Source organism: Tachyglossus aculeatus, chromosome 5, assembly GCF_015852505.1.
Source record: "Tachyglossus aculeatus isolate mTacAcu1 chromosome 5, mTacAcu1.pri, whole genome shotgun sequence".
Taxonomy (NCBI): Eukaryota; Metazoa; Chordata; class Mammalia; order Monotremata; family Tachyglossidae; genus Tachyglossus; species Tachyglossus aculeatus.
In genome coordinates this window covers 16,502,121-16,524,369 of record NC_052070.1, presented here as the reverse complement: position 1 = coordinate 16,524,369, position 22,249 = coordinate 16,502,121, and the positions used below count along the sequence as shown (strand labels likewise).

Genomic DNA, 22,249 nt, shown 5'->3' with positions numbered 1-22,249 from the left:
GTTTGAATGAGGAGGGACTAGGAATCTTGGGCCTGCTGCCATTCCCATTCTCACCTTATTGGCCCATAATATAGCAGCAGTAATTTGGGAGGTCCCACCCTTTAATAGTGATGGGATCCCCCTTGGGTGAGTCACTCAGGGCAGTTTCCCAGTTGACCCTTCTCTAGGGATGTCCCTCCCCTGGCCTGCTAGAACCCCTTGATTTGCAACAACTCACTTTGGAATGTGGCGCCCTAACCACTACTGCATGGCCCTTACAAGCTGGGATTGGCTCTGTGCCAACCCAACCAGCTCCCACGAGCTCAAATTCCTGAGGACTCACAGGTCAGCTAGTTCCCATTCAGGGTTCTATCAGAGGGCTTAACTCAGAATCGCCCAGTCTTCCAAGCCTTTATACTCTAAATGACTGACCGGCCACAGATTCCATGCGTCCACCACTGCCTCTTTGTCTGGACACCCGGAGACTGTCAGCTGTGTGACTGTCCTCACACCATTTCTAGTGATATTTCATTGAACATAGATTCAAACTATGTTCTACAAGGAGTTACTTTCTGCTAATGGTCTTTCACATGGGGATCAGATTGAGGCACAGGGTAAAAGATGTGAATCATGAAACCTTATGAATAGATCCAATCTATGCTGTTTCAATCTGAATATTCTGTAATGACTTGAGAACCCAGGATTGCCTCTGGCTCCAGCAAAGTTTGAATCGGATTCTGTCAGAGGATGCTTTGCTCCCTGCTCAGTCGTTGTTGGGCCAATGGCTATAGGAGCACATGTGCCAAAGATATGATCAAAGCCTTTGCATTATTCACGTGGAAGGAACTATTTTATCTCTCGATTGAGGGGAAAATATAGCAAATGGATTTTTAAGTGAACAGAATAGGTGGATTGCAAATGTGTGAAACAGTAGAGTTTTAGATCAACAGGCAGTGCTTCCTCGAGGCCGGTAATACTATAAGACAAAGCACAATTCATTGTTACTACATGAGGAAACTGTATAGTGTCACCTAGTGGATAGAAAACAGGTCTGGGGGTCAGAAGGACTTGGGTTCTAATCCCAGCTCTGCCACCTGTCTGCTCTGTGACCTTGGGCAAATAATTTGGGATCTCCATGCCTCAATTAACTCATCTGTAAAACAAGGATTGAGCCTGTGAGCCCCATGCGGGACAAAAACTGTTTCCATCCTGATTTTCTTATATCTACCCCAATGCTTAGTACAGTGCCTGGCACATAGCACTTAAAAATACCGCAATTATTATTATTGCTATTTTAATGGATGCCAACTTTCAGGTTGTGACTTCCCATCCTGGGATCTCAACCTAAACTGCCTGTAGATGAATGCATCTAAGAGGGAACCGAAGTCAGCTTCTTGTTGTCTGTGCCATAGGCTTGTCAGCACAATACCACCGGAACCCACTGTGACCGGTGTGAACCCGGTTTCTATGGCACCCCAGCCAAAGGGACATCTGGAGACTGTCAACCCTGTGCCTGTCCCCTCACAACTGCCAGCAACAAGTAAGAAGCTCGTTACGTGTAGGAGGGAGAGCCAACTTCTGCAGGCTCCGTTCCTTTGTGTATAACCAACCACTTCTGCTCTCCCCGGGTACCCTCACTCCATGGTTTCAACTCTTCTACCCTTGCCTTCCGTAGTCTTGCCTGTACCTGTCAGGATAAGCATTGAGCGTTCAATTTATCGGGGGAAAGGGCATCTTGAGAAAGTTGATGGATTTAATCAGACAATGTGGTATTTATTGAGCACTCGTACTGTGAGCAGAGCACTGTACGAAGCACTTGGGCGAGTACAATATTGTAGAGTTGGTAGACATGTTCCCTGCCCATGAGGAGCTAACAGTCCAAAGAAGGAGTTTAGAGTCTAATAAAACCTATCTAAACACTACCCGGTCAACAAAAGATAATTTTTCCTCTCTTACTGTGTCAGGAGGCTGGCACGGTCCCGGTGATAAGGTTGAGGTGAAAGCAGAAGTTGCATTTGAAAATGTTTGGAATTGTTGGGTTGGTGCAGGGAAAAGACACCTTGGCCCCCAGACTAACCTGCTGTTGATAGTTTCAGCCCCACTTGCCACTTGGAGGATGGAGATGAACTCATCTGCGACCAGTGTTCCCCAGGCTACACAGGCCCCTGGTGTGAACGGTATGTCCATCAAAGTTAGGGAAAAAAGTGCTGCTATTTCTTGGGTAGAATTGGATGATGCTCATGAAATAAAGAAATCCCCTCGAGTTTGAATGAAATATATCCCTTGTTGCATAAAGGTGACATTCCTGTTAACTCTGGGAGGATCCTCAGAGGCCAGAATTTCCCCTGAGTTCCAAATTCATCCATGTCCAGATGAAGGTAATCACCCCATAGAGCACTGGGCAGGATTTGCTCTCTAAAGCTGTATAACCAAGAAGAGAATTTGGTTCAGAGAATGTTGAATGAGCCAATCTAGGAACATTTCAACCATCCTACCCTCTCTTAATGTAGTAAATAATAATAATTATAATAGTAATAGTAATAATTATGGTATTTGTTAAGCGCTTGCTATGTGCCATGCACTGTTTTAATCACTGGGGGAGATACAAGGTAATCAGGATGTCCCACATGGGGCTCACAGTCTTAATCCCCATTTTCCAGATGAGGTAACTGAGGCACAGTGAAGTTAAGTGACTTGCCCAAAGTCACACGGCTGACAAGTTACGGAGCCGGGGTTAGAACCCATGATCTCTGACTTCCAAGCCCATGCTCTTTCCACTGAGTGACGCTGCTTACAGATTTTTATGGCATACTAATTGAATAATCAAATATATTTATTGAGCACTTACTGTATGCAGAGCACTGTACTAAGTCCTTGGGAGGATACAATGCAACAGAGTTTGTAGACATGTTGCTTGCCCCAAGGAGCTTGCATGTCAAGCACTGTTCTATGTGCTGGGGTAGATATGAGCTAATCTGGTCAGACATTGTCCCACCACCCACATGGCCCATGAGGGACAATAAGTATTTCATACCCATTTTAAAGTTGAGGAGACTAAGGCACAGAGAAGTTAATTGACTTGCCCAAGGTCATACTGCAGGCAAGTGGTTGAGCTTGGATTTGAACCCAGGTCCTCTGGCCCAGCTCTTAGAACAGTGCTTGGCACATAGTAAGCGATTTATTATTATTATCCAGGCCCATGCTCTTTCCAGTAGGCCACGCTGCTTCCCACCCACAAAACCAAAGGAGTTGAACACTTCAGAATGATAGATCTTAGAAATTTTGGATCAATTCCAAATGAATTATCAATGAAAAGCTAAATTTGCTAAAAAAAAAAAAAAAGCTAAAGCAGTTATTTTTAGTGTGTCTGGAGGGTGGGGTGAATTCTTTAGCAATTGTGTTGAGGTGGAAGGTGCTTTTGCTCCTTAATGCAGATGTGCTGAGGGTTACTACGGAAACCCAATGGTTCCTGGAAAGTCTTGTGTTCCATGTGATTGCAATGGTAATGTCGATCCCCTAGAAGATGGCTATTGTGATACAGTGACTGGAGAATGTCTGAAGTGTATTGGCAATACCGGAGGCCCTCACTGTGAGAGGTGTACAGAGGGCTACTATGGCGATGCCCTCATTGCCAAAAATTGTCGGGGTGAGTATGATTTCCATCTTTATTTAAGGTTTGGGGGACAGTTTGCATTTGTCTCAGTGCTCTCCTAGATAAGTCAATCAATCAGTCATATTTATTGAGCACTTAATGTGTGCAGAACACTGTATTTAGTGCTTGGGAAAGTACCGTAAAGCAGAGTTCATAGTCACGTTCACTGCCCTTAATGAGCTTACAGTCTAACGGGGGAGATGGACATTAATATAAATGAATAATTTATAATATGTGTTTTATAGATGTGTACGTAAGTGCTGTGGGGCAATATCACATGCTTGAAGGTCACAGATCTAGGTTTTTGTTCTAATCCAGGGTTTTGTTCCAGGATTCTGATTCCGCCTCCGCCACTTGTCTGCTGTATGACCTTGGGGAAGTCACTTAACTTCGCTGTGCCTCATTTACCTCATTTATAAAATGGTGATCAAAAGTGTGAGCCCCAAGTGGGACAACTTGATTACCCTGTATCTACCCCAGTGCTTAGAACAGTGCTTGGCACATAGTAAGCACTTAACAAATACCATAAATATTATTGTTATTATTATTATTATTGTTTTGTACTCTCCCATGTGGAGGTGGAAGGGGATAACAGTAATAATTGTATTACTTGTAAAGTGCATACTATTTGCTAAGCACTATTCTAAGTGCTGGGTTAGATACAAGATAATCAGGTTAAACACAGTTTCTGACCCACTTGTGACTCTAAGTAGGAGATAGTAGGATTTAATCCCTGTATCTCAGATGAGGAAACTGAGACACAGAGAAATGTAGTGACCTGCCCAAGATTACATGGCCGACCAGTGGTAGAGCCGGGATTAGAACCCAGGTCCTCTGACTCCCAGTCCTGTGCTTTTTCCACAAGGCCATACTACTTCCAAAGCAACTGAATTCCATCCAGGCATGTCTACCTTATATTCTAGTTTTTGGCCTCAGATGGTATCTGTTATTGACTCATAGAACAGGTGATATTCAACACAACATTTATACAGTCTTGCTATTTGCTCTGCACTTGCCATTGTAATCCACACTCTAAATGACAATGTCTGGGGCATTAGCTTGTCATTCCTCATGTGTCCCACAGAAGTTAGGACACCAGTTGCCTTTGTTCTGTGCCAACCTTGGTAGAAGCTTAAGGAGACCCCACCCACCCACCCACTCTACCCACCATAGGGATGGGCGATATCCCTCCTACCCAGCAATCGATCATTCAATCAATGTAATTGTTGAGCACTTACTCCATACTAAGCACTAAAGAGAGTAATAATAATGATTATAGCAGTAATTAGGGTACTTGTTAAGCACTTACTATATGTGCCAAGCCCTGTTCTAAGCACTGGGGTAGATACAAGTCAAGCAGGTTGGACCCAAGCCCTTTCCCACGGCAGGCTCACACTCATCATCCCCATTTTGCAGAAGAGGTAAAGCACCAAGCCCTCCATTCCTCTTCTCCCACTCCCTTCTGCAAGTCCTGGACTTGCTCCCTGTATTCATCCCCACTCCCAGTCCCACAGCATTCTTGTACATATCTGCAACTTATTCATTTACTTCTTCATTTATTTATATTAACATTTGTGACCCCCTCCGGACTGTAAACTCATTGTGGGCAGGGATTGTATTTGTTTATTATTATATTGTGCTCTCCCCAGTGCTTACAATACTCAGTAAACACTGTAAGTATGATTCAATGAATGAGTGAATAAATGAGGTAAGTAAGGGCCAGAGAAGTTAAGTGAGTTGTCCAAGGTCACATGGCAGACATGTGGCAGAACTGGGATTAGAGCACATGTCCTTCTGACTCTCAGGCCCATGCTCTATCCAGTAAGCCACACTGCTTCTTGTAGAGTAGAATGGAGTTGAAAGACAATCCCTGCTCTCAAGGAGCTTAGAGTCTACTGGGTGGAGAGCAGTATACTCCACTCTTGAGTAAGGACAATAGAGGGCTCCTGACCTAAAGAAGTCTACAATCTAGCCTTGGTCTCAGGGCAAGAGGAGGACTAGAGTGGGGTGAAGGTGAAAACAAGTTCCCTTCAACTCCACTCCTTTAAAATGGGGCCCCTGTCCTCCCATTCCCTTCGGCTCCATTATCAATCAAATATTTCTTTCAGAACACACGTTTCCTCAGATCTTCAACTTCTCTTTGAATTCCCTCTGGCCTGGAACTCCATCCCCCTTCCATTTTTGACAGACAACCACACTTTCCACCTTCAAAGCCTGACTAAAATCACATCTCCAATAGGCCTTCCTTTTTTAAGCCCTCTTTTCCTTGACACCCTCTCTCTTCAGGGTCATCTATGCACCTGGATCGTCTGTGACCTCTGGCCATTTGACATTCACCCTATCCACAGCCCCACAGCATTTATGTGCATATCTTCAAATCATACATTATAAATTATTTATTCCTATTAATGTCTGTCTCCCCCTCTAGGTTGTAAGCTCGGTAAGGGAAAGGAAAGTGCTTCCTAATTCTGTTGTATTGTACTCTCCCAAGTGCTTAGTATGGGGCTCTGCACATAGTAAGCACTCAATAAATACCATTGATTGATTGATTGATTGTTACCATTTAAGCAGTTGTTATTCATGCAACCATCAGCCCCACAGCATTTATAGAAGCAGCGCCACTTAGTGGTAAGAACACATGCTTGGGAGTCAGAGGATAATAATAATAATAATGATGGTATTTGTTAAGCGCTTACTATGTGCCAAGCACTGTTCTAAGCGCTGAGAGAGATACAAGGTGATCAGGTTTTCCCACGTGGGGCTCATAGCCTTCCTCCCCATTTTGCAGTTGAGGTAACTGAAGCACAGAGAAGTGAAGCGACTTGCCCAAGGTCACACAGCTGACAAGTGGCAGAACCCAAATGATCTCTGACTCCCAAGCCCTGGCTTTTTCCACTGAGACATGCTGCTTTTCTAATCCTGGCTTTGCCACTTGTCTGCTGTGTGAACTTGGGCAAGCCACTTAACTTCTCTGTGCCTCCATTCCATCATCTGTAAAATGGGGGTTAAGACTGTGAGCCCCATGTGGGACAACCCGCTTACCTTGTCTCTCCCCCAGCACTTATAACAGGACTTGGCACATAGGAAGTGCTTAACAAATACCATCATTATTATCATTACTATTATGTGTAATTCATTTATATTAGTGTCTGTATGTCCCTTAGACTGTAGACTCCTTGTGGGTAGGGACCATGTCTAAAAACTCTGTTGTATTGTACTCTCCCAAGTGCTTAATACTGTGCTCTTCATATAATAAGCGCTTAATAAATGCTATTGATTGACTGGTGGAAGGGCTGCAAAATATGAACATAAGGCAAAACGGAGCTATTTCAGCACTGAATGAAAAGTGGTTTGAGGGCCTGTTAGGCTACATACAGTTCTGGGTAATTGATGTTTTTGAGAATGTTGCATTCCTGAAATTCAGGTTAAATTTTGAGATGAAGCTCAAGTGACTTCTGGCTGAGAGAATGGAGTGTGTCTCCACAGGGAAAGGAAGCACTCTTACTAGGAATGTTTGCTCTAAAAGAAATATGCATATTTATTGTCTTTCTTGGATTTCCAAAGCTCAGTTTAAATTGCTTCTTGATGTTGAAATAAAAGGCATTACAAAGGAGATGGAAGGTTTCCTTGTTTTGTATCTATTTTTCCTATTATAGGAAAACATATTAAATTTGATTGAATACTAATTAGTATTAACACACTGATTATTCCCTATACTGAATAGTGCATGATAAAAAATTAATAATTACCTAATTAATTCTTATGGTTACAAAGAGCCAGACCTCGGGACTTAAATGAATCACATACAGCTGAATTTAAATCAATCGATCAGTAGAATTTATTCAGTACTTACTGAGTTGGTAGAAAGGATCCATGCCCACAAGGAGCTTATAATGCAGAGGGAGATGTAGACATTAAAATAGATTAGGGAGGGAGAAAATAGTAGGGTATAGGATTTTTTTTCCCCAAGTTTCATGGAGCTGAAGTGAGTATCGAAATGCTTAATAGGTACCCGGCCAGGTTCATAGGCTAGGGTGGATAGGGAAGATGAAGTACTTAGTCTTAGAAGACCTCCTCCTAGAGGAGGAGATATGATTTTAGGAGGGTTTTGAAGGTGAGGAGAATGGTGATCTGTCAGGTGTGAAGGAGAAGTTCTGCTTAATGAAATGTACAAAATGTAGGGGAATAATTATTTTGAAATGAAATGGTTCTGTCACCTGGCATTGACCTAGTGATTTCTGTCAAGCGTCCACTAATTTTTGCAAATGTATCTGTTATTCTCTTGGATGGGTTAACACATAGATGCCATCTTGGAAGATATTTTTACCCTGGAGGCAAGATCTGTTCTTAAAAGAGCTCAGGAATTAAATAGATATTAACTTCTCTACCCTTTCTTTTGCATGTGAGCCTGCGAATGCCACAGCAATAGCTCTTTGTCCAGTGTTTGCCACCATGACACGGGCCTCTGTCAGTGCAAACCAAATGTGATTGGACAGCATTGTGATCAGTGCTTGGTAAGTAATGCTGGGATGAAACAAGATAAAAAACAATGCCTGGAGGAAGCAAGATATTAACAACTTGGCACTCCATATTTAATTCATGTCTTTACCATTTAAAAAGAATTCTGTTTGCCAATGTGCAATTCCATTTTTCCTGCCACATTTCTCCCAAACTTTCTCTATCCTGTTTTTTAGTGTTTGCTTTCTTCATGGTGAGAACTGGGGCTGTCCCTAAATACAAATAACTGACTTGACCTCAAAAAAATTTGTAAAATATATTATTACTTTCTGATGTTAAAAGCACATCTGTCATCCAGATCACTTGCCTCTTTTGACTTGTGTGTTTTTTCTTCCTACTCTCTAGGATGGATTCTACGGCTTGAACCTAGGGCTCGGCTGCCTCCCTTGTAACTGCAGTGAGTCGGGTTCTCTGTCTGAGGATTGTAGCGATGAAGGGCAGTGTCGCTGTGTACATGGAGTGTCGGGGGAGAAGTGTGATCAGTGTGCTCGGGGATTTTATGCATACCAAGATGGCAGCTGTACACGTAAGCTCTAGTTCCTTGATTCTTGGTGATTTCCCCTGTTGGGGATTCCCTTTAACTGATTTTTCTAAATGCAGCTTTTTCTCTCATTCAATCTTTATTGAGGAGTAGTTCTTTTTAGTAGGGAATAGAGTTTTAGGGCTTTACCCTAGTTTCTCCTACCTAGATCCTAAAAGAATAAGGATTGAACCTTAAATGCCCCCAAAATATAATTTAAGGTTTTATATATTTCTTAGCATTTTCAGTGCAAAAATGGATGAACTCCATTCTGAATGCTGCAGGGAGGAATTAGATCAACTTGGCATGTTTGTACAATAAATTGAAAATATGCTGAGCCACTGGACTCTATTCGACTCAGAAAATAAAATATGAAAGGTTAGGTAGTTATAAATGTTTTGGAAGGTGGAATTAATGTCTCTCCACATTGTAAAAAGTCTCAAGTTTCCTTAGTATCTAGAACCAGTGGTTAGTTTTTGCTTTTCTTTCTGTGAATACTACTTTTCTTTCTCTAATATGGAGCATTTCCCTTAAGATCAAGATTTAAAAGTTAACTTTTCTATGGATTCTGGACTTAAATCAGCATAAATCATTGATTTGTTGACAATGCTATGTATGATACTTTACCTAAATTTTGAGAATAAACCAGATTATACCCCAGTCAGATTTAAGAAAAAAAAAACCAGAAATCTCCTAAAATCCATTTTCTATGTAAAGATTAAGTATGGGGAGTAAAGATTCCTTATTGGATGAATGTGTTATTTATCCTCCCCCATGAAAAGGTAATTTTTTTCCTAGACTCATTTGTTATTTTGGTCCATCTAATTCCTACAGTTCACTGACCTTAATGAAGTAGTTGAGTTTTAAGAAGATTATAAATCTACAAAGAATGATTTTCATCTAAGCCCATTGTGGGCAGGGATTGTCTCTTTATTGCTGAATTCTTACTTTCCAAGTGCTTGGTACAGTGCTCTGCACACAGTAAGCACTCAATAAATACATTTGAATGAATGAATCTGTATATTTCAGTGTTATTTACTCCTATTATATTAGGTTTGGTGAATGTTAGACTGTTAGTAAGAGGGTAATTTATTCATCAGTGATGAATGAAAAGTTAAGGTTAACATGGGCCCCGCAAAGTCCTAAGTGTTATTAGAAAGCAAAGAAATGGAGAGCAGAGAGAGGGTATCACATAAACTAAAGAACAAACAAACCAAAAAAAAGGGAAACAAAAAATAAGTAGAAAACCTCTGACCAGTGGTTGGTTGGTTTGACTGGTGAACTAAGCCACTGTCAATGAATTCTTGGAAGGATATTTCATGCTATTTACAACATCAGTACTTAAAGTAACGTTGAGACATTGTAGTAATAATAAATGGCTGGTGCTGGGGGATCTTTTCCAATGGACACAAACAAGTCAACTGGAAACAACAGAAAGCAGTTGTCTATATTTATTTCTACAATCTTCCTGTTAACTCTTAAGAATATTACAGAGAAGCAGCGTGGCTCAGTGGAAGGAGCATAGGCTTTGGAGTCAGAGGTCATGGGTTCAAATCCTCGCTCCACCACCTGTCAGCTATGTGACTTTGGGAAAGTCACTTAACTTCTCTGTGCCTCAGTTACCTCATCTGTAAAACGGGGACTGTGAGCCCCCCGTGGGACAACCTGATCACCTTGTAACCTCCCTAGCACTTTGAACAGTGCTTTGCACATAGTAAGTGCTTAATAAATGCCATCATTATTATCCATTCAGGCCATACCAAAGATGATCCTAGAGCGCAAATTGAATAGACATGATCTAATTTTGCTGTACTAACCTGTTATTTTAGCTAGAGTTTGGCACCTGATTGTTCTGTTTGGGGTATTTAATACATTTAAAGGTAGACATGGTGGTAGAGCTTTAAGATAAATCCAAAATAGGCTTTTGGAATGATCCAAATCATGCTATCACTTGACCATCGTATTTGTACCAGTAATTAAAGGTCAGTATGTAGAGGGTGAATGTTTACTGTATCTGTAGCACAGAGAAGTTAATTGACTTGCCCAAGGTCACACAGCAGACAAGTGATGGAGCCGGCATTAGAACCCAGGTCCTCTGATCCCCTGACCCATGCTCTTTCCAATAATAATAATAATAATAATAATAATAATAATAATAATAATAATAATAATAATGACAGTCTTTGTCAAGTGCTTACTATGTGCCAGGCACTGTACTAAGCCCTGGGATGTTTAACCCACATATTCAATATGTTACCAAATTGTATTTGTTGCACCTTCACGTTGCCCACTCAAATTGCTATTATACTGATACAAGCACTGATATCCAGCCTCCGCTGTTACATCAGCCAACTTGCTGACCTCCCAGGCTCCTGCCTCTCTCCACTCCAATTCATATATCATTCTGCTGCCTGGATCATTTTTCTAAAAAACATGTCTTCCGGCTCCTCAAGAAACTCCATGTCTGCATCAAATGGAAAGCCACTGTCTTTACAGCACACAACTTGCTTGCCCCCTTTTATCTTACCTACCGGATTTGCTACTCTAACCCTGTCCTCACACTTTACTCAATGTACTTTGATCTCATCTATCTCAACTCCGACCCCTTGCCCATGTCCTTCCTCTGGCCTGGAACTCCACTCCCTTCACATCTGACAGACCCCACTTTTTCCCACCTTCAAAGCCTTATTAAGATCACATCTCCTCCAAGTGACCAGCCCCAACTAAGCCCTCAATTCCCCTTTTCCTTCTCCCTTTCATATCACCAATGTACTTGGATCTATACCCTTTAAGCACTTGTTACTTATCCTACCCTCAATCCATCAATCAATTGCAATTAGTGAGCACTTACTGTATGCAGAGCACTGCATTAGGTTCTTGGGAGAGTACAATATAACAGAGTTGGTAGACATGTTCCCTGCTCATAGCTAAAATTTATGTACATACCTATTATTCATTATAATGCCTTTTCCCCTTCTGAACTGTAAGCTCCACAAGGAGGGAATATGTCTACCAACTCTGATGTGCTGTACTCTCCCAAGAACTTAATACACTGCTCTGCAAGCAGTATGCTCTCAGTAAATGCCAGTGATGGTAAATGGATTTCCAAATCTACTTTTTATTTTTGAGATTATCCTCCCACAGTTTTTACTCCTGTCCTTCTTGCCTTTGGTTTTAATCATTCTATTTCTCTTCCCATCACCTATCCCCTTAACCCTCAAGAACCTTGCCTTAGTAGACCCTCAGGTGGATGTATATTAACCCACTATCTTGTCTTATGCTGTTGGGTCATCTGTGATCCATAGCAACTTCATGGACACATCTCTCCCAGAACACCCCACCTCCACCTGCAATCGTTCTGGTAGTGTATCTATAGAATTTTCTTGGTAAAAATCCAGAAGTGGTTTATCATTGCCTTCATCCAAAGAGTAAATTTGAATATCCACCCTTGAGTCTCTCCCATGCTGCTGCTGCCCAGCCCAGGTGAGTTTTGACTTGTAGCCGATTGCCTTCCACTTGTTATCCACTGCCCAAGCTAGGAATGGAATGGCTATGCCTCTGCTTGACTCACCTTTCCATAGGTGCAATCCTGGGAGGGGATAGCACACTATAGAACTTTACTATAGCTGAACTGTGCAGGTTCTTGAAAAACAAAAAAGAAAACCCATTAAATATTTAGGCATAGTTTAGTCTTTTATTCTGCCATATTCACTGGATATCTGTTGTAGAGACTTCACACCAATGGACAAAATATTTTTCTTTTCTAGCTTGTAACTGTGCCTATACTCAGAACAACTGTGATCCACAGTCTGGAGAATGCATCTGTCCGCCTCACACTCAGGGACCAAAATGTGAAGTCTGTGAAGAACAGTACTGGGGTCATGATCAGAAGCTTGGATGCAAGGTGACTATTACAAGGTTTCTAAGAAAATTGACCAGAGCAGGTTTAAAGTCAAAGTATTCCATGTGATATTGGGGTGAGCCATTCCTGTATGGTTGGTCTAGCCTAATATTGATTTTTGCTATTTGGAATACAAATCGCTTATCATTCTAACCTATTTGTCCATGTCTTTATTTACCGAAAAGTTTCATTTAGCCCTCCTTTTGCCCTGCAGTCAATCAATCAATGGTATTTATTGAGTGCTTACTATGTGCAGAGCACTGTACTAAGCACTTGAGGGTTGGTAGACATGTTCCCTGCCCACAACAAACTTACAGTCTTGAGGGGACGACAGAAATTAAGATACATAAATAATTTATAGATGTGTACACAAGTGCTGTGGGGCTTTAGAAGTGCTGTGGGACTTTAGGTAGGTGAATGCCAAATGCCCCAAAACATGTAGGAATAAAACCTAAAGGAATGTGACTTATGAATGATGCTTTTCACTTTTAGTTGGACTTTTTCAATGCGTTGTGTCTACTTTTATTCAAATACTTGAGAATAGTTTTTGAAAATGTTACTACCATTGCTAAGTATTTGTAATGTTTCATAAAAGGAAAATGGATTATTAAATTTCTTTTGGAAAATTTTTCACTGTAGGTTATTGCAACTTTTAACAATTGTTACCCACATGGATTGGAATTAAGCACATCAGTGGGAAGGGAATTAATTGTTCCATTTAATTTTCTAGAAATGCTCCCTTTCCAGACCATAAGCTCATTGTAGGCAGGGAATGTATCTGTTATACTGTACTCTCCCAACACTTAGTACAGTGCTCTGCATATAGTAATCACGCAATAGATATGATTGATTGATTGAAATGAAGTTCTTGGCATTTTCCAGTGATTATGAGTAACAGTAATTTACCAAGTTCAATTTGTGGCAAGAAGTAATACTATGATATTCTGAAACTTGTAGCTTTTTCCTTCTGGGCTTGAAGAATAGAAGAAATGCCTGTGAACATTATGTTAAAATTATATTTGACTGCAGTAATAATTGTCTGTTGGGCAAAATAATGTGACCCAGAAAACTGGAAGGAGCACCAAATTCTTTTTCTAGGAGACTTAGGGCAGAGGCAGAATAGTACATCAATAATTCTCCAGAGAAATGATTGTTTTAAAGGTTTGGGATAACTCCATTGTCAGTTAATTGTATTTATTGAATACCTCCTGTGCGCAAAGCACTGTAGTAGGGACTATGGAGAGTACAATATAACAGACATTACCTGCCCACAAACAGTTTACAGTCGAGTGGGGGAATCTGTATCTTGAGAACTAAAACATTTAAAAAATGATTTTGGTTCTTTTTAGGCCTGCAATTGCAGCAGTACAGGGTCAAGTAATCATCAGTGTGATTTGTTAACTGGCCAGTGCCAATGCAAGCATGAATTTGGAGGACAGAGTTGTGGTGACTGTGCCTTAGGATTCAGAGATTACCCAGACTGTGTGCCCTGTGACTGTGAGATCAGCGGGACCAGAGAGGACACTTGTAATGAGAAACAAGGGGCTTGTAGTTGTGAAGAAGAAACTGGAACCTGTTCTTGCAAGGTGGGTGCCTTAATCTATCAGTGATGATGATGATGGCATTTATTAAGCGCTTACTATGTGCAAAGCACTGTTCTAAGCACTGGGGAGGTTACAAGGTGATCAGGTTGTCCAACGGGGGACTGACAGTCTTAATCCCCATTTTACAGATGAAGTAACTGAGGCACAGAGAAGTTAAGTGACCTCCCCAAAGTCACAAAGCTGACAGTTGGCAGAGCCGGGATTTGAACCTATGACCTCTGACTCCAAAGCCCGTGCTCTTTCCACTGAGCCACTCTGCTTCTCTGGTAATAATTGAAAGCTTACTGTGTGCAGAGCACTGTACTCAGCTCTTGGGAGAGTGCAGTGCAACAGAGTTGGTAGACATGTTGCCTGCCCACAATGAGCTCATTATCTAGAGACCAGAAAATTCTCTCAGGTTTTGCTCTTTCATTTTACCACGCATCTTAAATTTAAATTTGCCTGGCAATGATAGCTTATTCTAGATGAATCAGCAAGCTGTAGACCCTAGAAATTGGAATGCTGAGTCCTCCGTTTACTTAAAAAAGTCAACATCCAGTCTGACAGAACAATGGAGGGATTCTTTAGATTTTAACAGCTTATAAAAGCCATCAAATAACAAAACTGAATTCAAACAAAACACACTCACTTTTCATTTGTTCTAGTTGACTGAGTGGCAGATCTGTTTTGACAATAAAAAAGAACAAAATAGGAACAAAGCATACTGGGAAGATTTGTGATTGTATGGGATTTTATGTGATGGGCACTCCCCTTTGTACTGCTGACTAGAATTGAAGGAGGCTCTTCTGTTGACAAGATAGAAGGGTGGTTTTATATTTTGATGTGTTTGAAGTTGGCTGCTGTTTCTGTTTGATGGAGGGTGCTGTTTTAAGAAAATTTATTTTACAGTAACTCTTCTAGTCTAATAAATTTAATTGTGATTTTCTATGTAGAAATAAAAGTCCAAGCCCAAATGATAGAAAATCCCCTACATGCTATAATTTTTAAAGAACTGAGTGATAGTAAAGCCTGGAAACCCAAAACACTTATAGCTCTAGCATTTGAGATATGGCATATATGGATATGAATAAATCTGATTATCTTTTATTAATGTCAATGCTTGGCCTGGTGCTTGGCATGTTTTGAATGCCATAATTATACTTATTGTTATTTACAAACGATCAAGAAGATATTATGGGCAAAGATGTAAATTAGAACAGAATAGTAATTTAAGTGCAGCTAGGATGCTAGTATCCTGTGGAGTCCTATAAATTGTATTTACAAAATCTTCAAAACAGGAGAGTCAGGCAAATTTTAACAGAAATAATTTGCATCACTTACACAAAGGCATAAATTACTTCATAGATATTTAAATTTATGTACAGATACCTAAAAAATTGAGCAAAATTCCAAAAATACAAACAAAAATATTTAACTTGTATTTCTTTGGAGGCAGTGATCATCTGATTAAGTCATCTCGATCAGCTTATCTTTTCAGGAAAATTCTCTCTGGTTTTGGTTTATTCATTTTACTTTAAATCTTTTTAGTTATTTGTATTCCACAGAATAGCTTAAATTTGAAGTAATTGGTTTAAATACAACTTTTCAAGACAGATCTATTTTCATCTCTGGATTGGTTTTAATTGCTTTTGGCTTGTGGTTCAAATCATTTATAATTCTTGACATTTGCTGTAAGAAAAAATAATTTCAACCTGTTTAGAAAATTCTGGGATTTGAAAATGCACTTTTCTAATCACAATGATTGTGGTTTTATTAAACACTTACTCTGTGCCAAGCACTGTACTAAGCACTGGATAAGGTAAACAGATACTTTTAGGCAGCACCAATCTGCATTCCACTATTTGTTGAACAGCTCAATCAAAGCAGTCAGTAGATCTTGGTATCTTGGTGATTGCTTTTTCTAAAGTTTATTTCAATGCTATGGCTTTATTTTTAGCAGAAAATAGTGTAAGTCTCATCAACAAAGCAGTGTGGCTTAGTGGAAAAAGCACAAGCGTGGGAGTCAGAGGACTTGGGTTCTAATCCCAGCTCCTGCACATGTCTGCTTTGTGACCTTGGGCAAGTCACTTAACTTCTCTATACCTTTTCTGGCCCCTACTTCGAGTGTGAGCCCCATGAGGGACTTTATTATCCTGTATTGACCCCAGCACGTAGTACAGCACTTGGCCCATAGTAAGTGCTTAACACATCTTGTCTTATGCCGCCAAGTCGTCTCTGACCCATCTCTCCCAGAACACCCCAACTCCATCTGCCATCGTTCTCATAGTGTATCCATAGAGTTTTGTTGGTAAAAATTCAGAAGTGGTTTATCATTGCCTCCTTCCGTGCAGTAAACTTGAGTCTCCACCCTTGGCTGTTTCCCATGCCACTTGCTGCCCAGTACAGGTGAGTTCTGACTTGTAGCAGATTGCCTTCCACTTGCTAGCCACTGCTCAGGCTAGGAATGGGTAGGACTCTGTTTGACTCTCCCTCCCATAGTCAAGACTGGTAGAGTACTGGAAACTCTCCAGGTGTGACCCTGAGAGGGAAGCTTAACACATATCCTAATTATTATTATCAACTCTCTCTTCTCCCTTCAGGAAAATGTGTTTGGACTTCACTGCAGTGAATGTAAAACTGGAACATTTGCTCTCCAGGCTGAAAACCCCTTAGGTTGCACCCCTTGCTTCTGCTTTGGGCTGACACAGTTCTGTTCTGAAGTGGAAGGCCACATGAGACTACCAGTGAGTAATTCAGTTGACAATAGTCATTTGAAATGTTCATGCATCCCTGGAGCCCGGTTGCCTTTTCTAGGGTTCTTTTCTCTGTGGGATGTTGGAGAAGCTGTCTGGGGTATCCAATTCTATATTTTTGTTGTTGTTGTTGTTACTTTTTATGGTATATATTAGTGCTTACTATATGCACTGTTCTACGCACTGGGGTAGATACAGGGAAAAAAAAAGCTTGGACACAGTCCATGTCCCACATTTGTTCATTTGATCGTATTTATTGAGCACTTACTGTGTGCAGAACACTGTACTAAGCGCTTGGGAAGTACAAGTTGGTGACATATAGAGACAGTCCCTACCCAACAACAGGCTCACAGCCTAGAAACATGGGGTTCACAGTTGTAATCGCCATTTTACAGATGAGGTAACTGAGGCACAGAGAAGTGAAATGAATTGCCCAAGGTCACACAGCAGACATGTGGCAGAGTTAGAACTAGAACCCAGGTCCTTCTGCCTCCCAGGCCCATGCTTTATCCCCTAGGACATGCTGCACAGGATCTGTCGATTTATCCTCCTCGTTCCGGCTGTCACTGTTGTCACCTCCACTGGGAAGTGGAGGAGTTGAAATGCAAACCACTCCATTTTGCAACTTCTCAGGTTAGGTGGTGGAACTCATTGGTGGAAATTAGGTTTTGTTGAATCATTTATCTCCCAATTAGAGTTGACTGTTCTGAGTAGTATGATGGTATTTGTTAAGCGCTTACCATGTGCCAAGCACTGTTCTAAGCACTGGGGTAGATATAAGGTAATAACAGTCTTAATCCCCATTTTATAGATGAGGTAACTAAGACCTCTGACTCCCAAGCCCGGGCTCTTTCCACTAAGCCATGCTGCATTTGAAATACCTTCTTCTAAACTTTTGAATTGAAGAAGACATCAATCAATCATATTTATTGAGTACTTACTGTGTGTAGACCACTGTTCTAAGTGGTTGGGAGAGTACAATACAACAGATTTGGTTGACACCTTCCCTGCTCATAAAGTCTAGAGGGGGATATTAACAGAAATTACGGGTATGTACAAAAGTGCTGTGATGCAGAGGTTGGGGTGGGGTGCAGTATACCTAGTGGATAGAGCACGGGCCTGGAAGTTAGATGAACCTAGGTTCTAATTATGTTCCGCCAGTTGTCTGCTGTGTTACCTTAGGCAAATTACTCAGGGATTGTCTCTCTTTGTGCCAAATTGTACTTTCCAAGCACTTAGTACAGTGTTCTACACATAGTAAGAGCTCAATAAATATGACTGAATAAATAAATGAATGAATAGTAAGCGCTTAACGAATACAACAGTTATCATCATTATTAAGGGCAGTGCAGAAGGGAGAGGGAGCAGGAGAGATGACAGCTTAGTTGGGAAAGGCCTTTTTGAGGAGATATGATTTTAGTAAGGTTTTGAATTTAGGCAAAGTGATCATCTAAATTTAGCAATTAGGAACAACTGCTAAATCACTCCTTCCTTTCTGAATTTTCATAATATGACTGTTTTCCTACAACAATAGGGATTTATTCATATGAAATCCTATCAGTCTTGATGCTTCACTTACATTGTGATTATTGATGGTGATATCCGCTAAATGCTCCTTATGTGCCAAGCCTCATCCTCAGTACTGGAATAGATCCAATAGGAGCAAGCTGGCACTCAGTCTGAGGAGAAGGGAGAACAGCTATTTTTATCCCCATTTTACACATGAGGAAACCAAATCAGAGAGAAGTTAAGGGACTTGCCCCAGGTTAAACAGCAGGCAAGTGACAGAGCCAAGAGTAACCCCGGTTCTTGTGATTCCTAGGTCTATCCTCTTTCCACTAAGCCACACTGCTTCTTCTATTTAGAGCCATTTTATGAAGTGGACTTGTTTCTCCTCGATGTTTAGGTAACACTGAGACCAGATCAGTCAGTCCTGCGTGTGGTCTCCCAAAGTAACCTGACCGGCTCCACAGAGGGAGTCTATCACCAGCCACCTGATGTGCTATTGGACGCTGAAACTGTCCTCCAGAAAGGGAATGTGGAGCCTTTTTACTGGAGACTCCCAGACCACTTCCAGGGAGACCAGGTAAGAGAAGTCACACTCAGCACCTGCTCAGCACTTCTGCGATGATGGAAAATCATGGGAGTTTAGAAAGATCTGTCAGTAGTTTCTCAGGTCACTTTTTCTCAGAAGAGAAAAAACACACATTTTCTCCCGTGTGGAGTAACTTCAAGGTCAGGGTTTAGACTGGATATGAAACTCAAAACCACTGTTAGTCTTTGTTCTTGGTAATAATAATGGCATTTATTAAGCGCTTACTATGTGCAAAGCACTGTTACAAGGGGAGGTTACAAGGTGATCAGGTTGTCCCACAGGGGGCTCACAGTCTTAATCCCCATTTTACAGAAATTCAAATTCAAAATTCTTAAAAACCTCAACTAGCCCTCAACAACAATCTTAAAGACACTGCTTAATGCCATAATTTGCATTTTTAATTATACCAGGATCAAAAACATATATTTGGATTTTGACTGAACTTAAAAAAAAATGAAGGGTGGGGGCATATGGTATTTTCTGGGGATTTACTGATATAAAGGCCTTTGAAAATTCATTAACATCTGTCAGCTTGGTTTTTGGATAGACTGGATATGAAACTCAAAACCACTGTTAGTCTTTGTTCTTGGTAATAATAATGGCATTTATTAAGCGCTTACTATGTGCAAAGCACTGTTACAAGGGGAGGTTACAAGGTGATCAGGTTGTCCCACAGGGGGCTCACAGTCTTAATCCCCATTTTACAGAAATTCAAATTCAAAATTCTTAAAAACCTCAACTAGCCCTCAACAACAATCTTAAAGACACTGCTTAATGCCATAATTTGCATTTTTAATTATACCAGGATCAAAAACATATATTTGGATTTTGACTGAACTTAAAAAAAAATGAAGGGTGGGGGCATATGGTATTTTCTGGGGATTTACTGATATAAAGGCCTTTGAAAATTCATTAACATCTGTCAGCTTGGTTTTTGGAGGTAGGATTGGTGAGCTCTGCAGATTGCTAGTTTGGGTACCACTGAGAAGAGCTATGGTAAGAGACCAGCTTTACAGTACATACATAACCTGAAACCGGAGAGGGATTTAGAGGGGAAATAAGTTGCTGACATTGGGAGCTTAACCTAGTATTCATCAATAGTATTTATTTAGTACTTACTGTGTGCAGAGCACTGTACTAAGCGCTTGGGAAAGTACAGTATAATAGAGTTGGTAGATGCAGTTCCTGTGCCCAAGGAGAGGAGACCACAAGATTGTAAGCAAGAAGTCAATCTCAGTGAGACTTCTCATCAGTTTACAATATGAAGTGTCAAGACTTTTAAGAAGGAAAATTTATAGGTGATAAGATTCTGGGGAAAAAAAATGACTGTATTACTTGAAAGATATGCAGGTGCAGAGAAACTTAAGTAGACAAATGTGACATTTTTAAAAATAGAATATATAACCATGGTAGAAGACTCGTTGAGATGGAGATCTCGGGTTTTACTGAAGTTTTTTGAAAAAATGTGGCAGCAGATTTCATGAAATATTTTCACTCATGCTAGTTGATTAAAATAAATGTGCAATTTATCATCTGAACAGCTCATGGCCTATGGAGGAAAGTTGAAATACAGCGTTGCTTTTTATGCTTTGTATGGCACTGGGACTTCCAATTTTGAGCCTCAGATTCTCATCAAGGGAGGCCACACTAGCAAATTAGTCATTTATGTAGATCTTCCTGCTCCTGAGAATGGAGTGAGGATGGAACATGAAATCGATATGAAAGAGGTGAGTAAATAAGCTTTTCTTTCTTTTATTACTTGAAGGGTTAGGAAGAAGTTGATGAATTAATAAACTGCTTAGTAAAATTAATATCTTTTGAAACATCTAGGACAATTGTTTCGGTTTAGATGGGAAATTTCTTTTTGTAGTATTAAGCATGTACTATTAGCTAAGAACTGTGTTAGGCACTGCGGCAAATATAGGATAATTAAATCAGACACAATACTGTCCCATTAACATTCACAATCTAAGTAGGGGTAGACTGATGCAGAGAACAGTAACAGTGAATTGTGAACAATATTGCAGTGTGGCTCAGTGGAAAGAGCACAGGCTTTGGAGTCAGAGGTCATGGGTTCAAATCCCGGCTCCGCCAATTGTCAGCTGTGTGAATTTGGGCAAGTCACTTAATGTCTCTGTGCCTCAGTTACCTCATCTGTAAAATGGGGATTAAGACTGCGAGCCCCCTGTGGGACAACCTGATCACCTTGTAACTGCCCCAGCGCTTAGAACATTGCTTTGCAAATAGTAAGCACTTTATAAATGCCATCATTATTATATTGAATAGCAGATTGAACAATCTAAAACAACAATTTTACCTAAGCAGCTAAATCGTACTTGCATAGTGAGCTCCATGAGCACAAGGGGAGTGCTCTCTGCCTCTGGTTAGTTTGTTTTTTTAATGGTGTTCCTTCAGTGCTTAGTTCTGTTTTGTTCTCCCATACCACAGTTCCTTGTGCTGCTAAGATTAATCACGAAAGACATGGCACAGGCTTTTATATGCACAATTTTGTTAGGGTATTTAAGTACTTACTATGTGCCTGGCACTGTACTAAGCATTGAGATAGGTAGAAGATGATCAAGTTGGATACAGTCCATGTTCCAAATGGGGCTCACAATCATAATCCCCATTTTGCAGTTGAGGGAACTGAGATACAGAGAAGTGAAGTGAATTGCCCATGTTCGCATGCCAGACAAATGGCAGAGCCAGAATTAGAACCCAGGATCTTCTGACTCCCAGGCCTGTGGTCTATCCACATAGTGCATGGGCCTGGGAGTCAGAAGGACCTGTATACCCATCACTGTAGATGGCACCACCATCTTTCCTGTCTCACAAGCCTGTAACCTTGGCATTATCCTTGCCTCCTCTCTGTCATTCAACCCACATATTCCATCCATCACTAAATCCTGTCAGTTACACCATCATAACATCTCTAAAATCCACCCTTTCCTCTCCATCATTTCCTCCCCCTCCAACCTAACCTCCCTTCTCTCCTTCTCCAGCCCAGCCCGCAACCTCCGCTCCTCTGCCACTAATCTCCTCACCGTGCCTCGTTCTCACCTGTCCCGTTGTTGACCCCCGGCCCACATCATCCCCCTGGCCTGGAATGCCCTCCCTCTGCCCATCCGCCAAGCTAGCTCTCTTCCTCCCTTCAAGGCCCTACTGAGAGCTCACCTCCTCCAGGAGGCCTTCCCAGACTGAGCCCCCTCCTTCCTCTCCCCCTCGTCCCCTTCTCCATCCCCCCGTCT

At 41.1% G+C, this 22,249-nt stretch overlaps 1 protein-coding gene across 1 annotated transcript in view; it reads left to right on the top strand.

Annotated features, from left to right (window-relative positions):
* Positions 1 to 22,249, top strand: part of LAMA1 (laminin subunit alpha 1) — a 233,613-nt gene that overhangs the window by 119,623 nt on the left and 91,741 nt on the right. The window contains exons 17-26 of the mRNA XM_038747260.1: positions 1,392 to 1,519; positions 2,070 to 2,156; positions 3,414 to 3,625; positions 8,039 to 8,145; positions 8,495 to 8,675; positions 12,437 to 12,573; positions 13,920 to 14,156; positions 16,754 to 16,897; positions 18,813 to 18,992; positions 20,543 to 20,728. Of these exons, the coding sequence (XP_038603188.1) occupies positions 1,392 to 1,519; positions 2,070 to 2,156; positions 3,414 to 3,625; positions 8,039 to 8,145; positions 8,495 to 8,675; positions 12,437 to 12,573; positions 13,920 to 14,156; positions 16,754 to 16,897; positions 18,813 to 18,992; positions 20,543 to 20,728 (1,599 nt within the window). The remainder of the gene's footprint in view (positions 1 to 1,391; positions 1,520 to 2,069; positions 2,157 to 3,413; positions 3,626 to 8,038; positions 8,146 to 8,494; positions 8,676 to 12,436; positions 12,574 to 13,919; positions 14,157 to 16,753; positions 16,898 to 18,812; positions 18,993 to 20,542; positions 20,729 to 22,249) is intronic.